We start from the raw sequence: 5723 nt of genomic DNA, 5'->3' as shown, positions 1-5723 counted from the left end.
TAGGAATCGAATTATTTTGCCACGTGCGTTGATTGGTCAGCCGATGTAGCTACATGATTAAAAAGTCAGCCTCGTAATGACCGATGGTGTGGACGATGTCAATGCAAAGCTCGGCGTGCACGTCGAGGATTTGTGCAATGAGACGCCACCCAATCCGTTTCTATTTCCACGGTCCTTTCTTTCAATGCACACATTGCACGACATTGTAGGTGTGCATCCATTTCTTCCGACGTATCCACCCCAAATTTTACAGTGGCAGCAGCCAAACCCCATCACCGAGTCGTGTGTCGGCAAGTTTTTCGTCTCAGCGGCCATGGGTACATTGAATCGTGTCATTATAGTAGTGTAATATTACTAATACGTTCTATGGTGCTGAAAGGTTACGTTATGGGCAACGTATTTGGTCTCGTTCTAGGCAGTTACGAAGGTATTACGCCACCCGTACCTCTTCCTGGACAGCGAGAGATGCCTAAAGTGCCGTGGCGCGAATCGGTACGACTACATGTAATTTAAATGTGATAATTGGTATAGTTTGTCACTCAAATTGCGCCGTAGATAGCTGGATCGTGGCGCGTCACGACTGGCAAGTGCCGTTATTGGGGCAACAATTTCCTCGTGATTTCCTCCATGTTTTCCGGCCTCGAATGCGCAACCGAGAAAATTCGAGCACGTCATGATGTAGGCAATGAGCTCGTAGCAGGTTGTGCAACAGGAGCAGCACTAGCCGCCGGCCAGGGCTTCCAGGCCCAGTGTCTCGGCTGTGTCGGTTTTGCGGCGTTTTCATATGCCATCCACGTCTTTACGGGCGGTCAGTCCTAGCTGCTAGTGTAAAATAAACGTCATGTCCTACCATTTTGAAATCAACGCAGAGTATTGAGACTTAATCACACGCTTATGACTTCGTCAAGTCAAGCTGTTGCTAGTCACGCTGCTGTCCTTGGGCGAGAAGTAACCTTTTTCTTAAATCAGGAAAAATGTTTTAAACAGTTTTAAATCATTTTTTTTATAATATTTGGTTTTAATCAAATTCAAGTAACACTATTCTGCTTCAAAAAGAAATCATGTCTTCTTTTTTCAACCAATCAAATCACTCTTATCCCATTTAGAACCAAATCAACCCCGCACAGCAATGGAAGAAGCTTACGGCACCTTTCGGGGCTCCGTGTTGCCCTATGAACGCGAGCAAACGCGCATCCCAAAGAAGTCGTGGCATTTTTTGTGTCTCGTAACGTTTTTGCTGGTTCTAGCAACTTACATGCTTCTCCCGAGTCGCTACGACTCGAAAAACGCCGCGACTTTGATATCGACTCCCGAGAAGTCTCTGAATGTGGCGGAAGAATTGATCACGCTGCGTAAAAAGCAGCATTCAAGTGGTGGTCTATCAAAGCGCGAGACGTCGTTTCTAAACACGATTGACACGACGGAGATCCGTAAATTCCACGGAGCGTACGCGAGTGTTCCCCATCCAGCAGGCAGTCGCCAAGACTATCAGACGGCATTATTTACAGCCGAACAATTTAAATCCTTTGGCCTAAAGACAGAGATTGTCGAGTACTACCCTCTTCTTTCGCTTCCAATTCATCGTAAAGTGAGTATTGTGGCTCCCTTGGATGCCAAGCGACACTTAAATTTAACGGAAGAAACGATCGTGGGAGACCTGTGTACCAATAATACGGATGCGTTACCTCCATATTTTGGCTACTCGGACTCGGGCAATGTCACAGCTCCAGTCGTATATGTCAATTACGCCCGACCTTGTGATTTTCAGTGGTTAAAAGCACAGAATATCACGTTACGAGGCAAAATTGCACTCGTAAGGTATGGAGGTAATTTTCGAGGATTGAAAGTCATGCTAGCAGAGGAGCATGGAATGGTGGGTGTACTGATTTACTCGGATCCGTTCGATGATGGGTACACACAAGGATTTGTGTACCCCAAAGGACCTTGGCGACCCAAAGGATCGTTTCAACGTGGATCCGTGCAGTTTAATTCCATCGCAGGAGGTGATCCACTTACACCAGGGTTTCCATCGCTTCCAGGTCAGCCGTATTTAAGCTTGAACGAGAGTCAAACGATTCCCCATCTTCCTGCTTTGCCTCTCTCGTACGGTCAAGCACGGTTTATTCTCGAGTCATTAGGAGGAAAAAAAGCCCCTACTTCCTGGCAGGGTGCTTTATCGTTAAAAACGCGTGGCTACTATATCGGTGATGATGAGGCGACGGTCTTGAATGTAGACGTGGCAATGGACAATCATATTGGGCCGATTTGGAACGTTTTAGGTACGATCCAAGGCACGGAAGAACCGGAACAAATGGTGATTATTGGTAATCACCGTGATGCATGGGTCTGTGGAGCCGTAGATCCGTCAAGTGGATCTGCAGTGATGCTCGAAGTTGCGCATGGTTTTGGTAAGTTGCTTCAAGAGGGCTGGCAACCACGTCGCACGCTTGTCTTGGCATCGTGGGATGGCGAAGAACTTGGTTTACTTGGTAGTACCGAGTTTGCTGAAGATCATGCGACCTTCTTAAAGAAACAAGCCGTGGCGTATCTTAACGTTGATAACTTAGTTGGTTCATTCGTCAGTGTAGGGGGTACCCCATCCATTGCTCGACTTTTACAAGACACGGCACAACTTCTTCCTGGCAATGCCTTTCATGGAACTCCAGTGACAGAAACATTGTATGAACAGTGGGTACGTCAGACAGCCGCTCGACGAGCAAGCTTGACAATTGGAATGGAGGACGGGACGTTAGGTCCGGACCATTTGATTCAACTTTTGGGCACTGGAAAAGATTTTACAGCGTTTTATCAACATCTTGGCATTATTTCGGCCGATTTGGGCTATACGATGGGATCCGCAATGTATGGAACGTACCATAGCTCAATGGATAGCCTTCGATATGTCGAAACCGTAGGGGATCCGTACTATGCCACACACACGAATGTGGCCAAGTGGTGGGGTCTTTTAACTCTTCGTTTAATTGATGAGACTATCGTGCCGTTTGATTACTCAACGTACGGACTTGTGATGCAAGAGAGTTTTGTCAAGTATGCTCGTAATTTAACCGAGATGGGGCGAATTGTCGACCTGTCGAATCTTCAAAGAGCTATTGAAGTGTTTCAAAGCAAGACTGAAATGTTTCAAGCGCATATTAAAGCGTTTACGCGGCAACGTGTGGAAAAAAAGAAAGACAACCAACAATATGAAGCGACACGACGGCGTTTGAATGAAAAACTAGTGACTCTTGAACGCTATTTGATTGCCGAGTCCGGTTTGCCACATCGTCCATGGTTTAAACACTTGATTTTTGGACCAGGATTTTACGAAGGGTACAAGGGAATTGCATTTCCGGGGATATCGGACTGCATTGTGTTTAAAGACGATAGCGCGACGATTCAAGCGCACGTGGACGACGTTGCTGCCGTCATTGAAACGGCCTCTTCGTATCTGATGTCCAAGTGAGGAACGATTGAATAACACTTCTTTTGTCGACTTGGGAGGTCTGGCAACTCGTTCGAGCAACTTAACTGTGACATTGTATTGAAAAGATTTGAGGAAAAAAAAGGAAAAGAATTTAAAGCATTGTTTTACATATTTTATGTTTTTTATCTATAGAATACAACATCCGTTCTGACAATTTTCAATTTGTACAGACGTGAACAGTTTATTATATAGAACCCTGCACGTGTCTTTAATTGGTCGATATAGTACTATAATAAACTGCGGGTTTAATCGGTGAAAGTTTACAGTAGGTTAAGTGACCGGAAAGTCCAAAAATCGGCCATGGTAGGCTCAGACAAACCTCATTTACGAAAATTAACCATTCACGGCCTGAGAGCTACGGCCAAATACAGCTGTACAGCGAGGTGCAGTGATGTATAAACAGAGAATAGATGTTTGTAGATTCCTAGATATCACTCCACCGCATTTCCCATTCATTTACATGTTTTCCCGGCTACATTTTTCCCACACCTCTTAAAACTACGAAATTTCCCGCATCAACGCTACCGAGCTACCGATCACGACGTGCAGATTGGATCACAACATCCAGATTGACGGCGGCCGAGGTGCTGTTGAAGATTTTGGTACCAGCACCGATTGCGACGATGTAACAGGAGGTTGCCGGCAGCTTCTGCTATTATGACCCACCTACCGACACCTTTGGCACCTTCTACGTTACGCCATCAGCAGAGCAGGAAGTTTGCATCCGGAACGACAGTATCGGGAGCATTCATCAGGGCAATTTCCCGATCCGTCACAAAAGTCGTTGGTGTGGCAAAAAATGTTTAAAGCACCTGCTTTACCAATTAACTTGCCCACATTTAGTTTTCCTCCCTCCACGGCCATAAAGCAGTATTATGTGAACGTGAATGTTTGAGCAGTGGAGGTAACCCCTACAATACGCAACAAGGGCAAGCCAAACCGATTAGTTTTGTAGGTTCAGTCAATCAACCATACCTTGGCGGCCAAACATAGCTGCATATCGCCTTGGCGGATGGAGAGGCTATAAAGAGATGTGTAAGCCGCATCAAACTGAGTATAATATGGCGCAATTTTGCTGCTTTCAATGCTGTCAAGTAATATCTGGAGAAAAGAATGACCGCCAAGGATACGCGAGCGCTCTGCCTGCTTGAAATCGTACACGTCTCGAGGTGAAATCGTGACACCCTTCCTTTGCAGGGCGTTAAACATTTGCGTCGGTTCGAGCCCGGTGATAGAAAGCTGAATGACCTTTTGTTGCTGCTCTGCATTCACGGCACAATTTCTAGAATGTGCAGAAGGTTCGGCGAAAGGCTCGTGGTTGTGAACATTGACTGTTACTGCCACTGTCCACACTGTCCGTTCCTGTGTCTCTCCATTACCTTTCGACTGACGATGAGGCAAGAGAAGGCAGACCCATTGCTACGAATTGCAGTGACACGCTTATGCTGAACACCAGGTGCCAACTGATTTGCCTTCCCCGCGTAAGAGCATTTCAGAACAACAGCTTTAATGTAACCGTCATTCCTATTCCCTAAACGTCGCTTTGTTTTCATGGACAAAACAAAGCCCTCCTCTTTCATACATGCGTCTTCAGCTGCGCGAGCATCACCGAAGGGGATAAATACGCGCTGTTTGACTAATTCCATATTGCTCATTGCAGAGTTTAGGATGAATTTGAAGACGAGATTCTTAAAGAGTATATTGAAGTACCTTTTCGACCAATCAAAGAGAAGTACAGGGTTCTTAAAGCTAGAATGCGCGCCCAATAGCGAAAAGTGAGCGCTCACTAGCGCCTTCCTTTTTTTTATTGATTAAATATCCCCCATAAGATGCTCCCTATTTTGACGTTGGCAAAAACCCACGAGCTTAGCGCGCAAAATTAGAATGTTGGCCTTTTGACGTATTATCTTCTTACAGCGTATTCCGAAAGATAACTCTTCTTTTAAGAGCATGCACCGCAATATGGAACGGGGCACTGCCGACTTGTACTGCTTCAGTACAAGTCCACTTCGTACTGCTTCAGTGCAAATGGTCCCTCACGTAACTCCACGTGCACTAGTACGTGCAGAGAAAGACTTTCTATAAAACACTTGCTCAAAAGAGGGTTAAAATTAAACTGTATTTAACATAATTAAGTTCTTCTGTTTCTATCTATTTAATACAAACTTAATTATACACCAATACAAACATGTAATATAGTCTTATATGTCTCTCTTGCGCGAGTCCAGTGCTGACTGGA

The 5723-nt window shown here is 45.3% G+C and overlaps 2 protein-coding genes across 2 annotated transcripts; both read left to right on the top strand.

Annotated features, from left to right (window-relative positions):
• CCR75_008187 (uncharacterized protein) lies at positions 1-994 on the top strand. The gene is made up of 3 exons (XM_067966241.1): positions 1-317; positions 380-492; positions 556-994. Exons 1-3 carry the CDS (start codon positions 77-79, stop codon positions 817-819), a joined length of 618 nt encoding a protein of 205 aa, XP_067823548.1. The 5' UTR covers positions 1-76; the 3' UTR covers positions 820-994.
• A 135-nt stretch (positions 995-1129) lies between these two features.
• CCR75_008188 (uncharacterized protein) lies at positions 1130-3463 on the top strand (the record flags this gene model as incomplete). The annotated part of the gene is made up of 1 exon (XM_067966242.1): positions 1130-3463. One exon carries the CDS (start codon positions 1130-1132, stop codon positions 3461-3463), a length of 2334 nt encoding a protein of 777 aa, XP_067823555.1.
• Between the last annotated feature and the right edge of the window lie 2260 nt (positions 3464-5723).

Source organism: Bremia lactucae, linkage group LG17, assembly GCF_004359215.1.
Source record: "Bremia lactucae strain SF5 linkage group LG17, whole genome shotgun sequence".
NCBI lineage: Eukaryota > Oomycota > Peronosporomycetes > Peronosporales > Peronosporaceae > Bremia > Bremia lactucae.
This window is presented reverse-complemented; position numbering and strand designations above follow the sequence as displayed.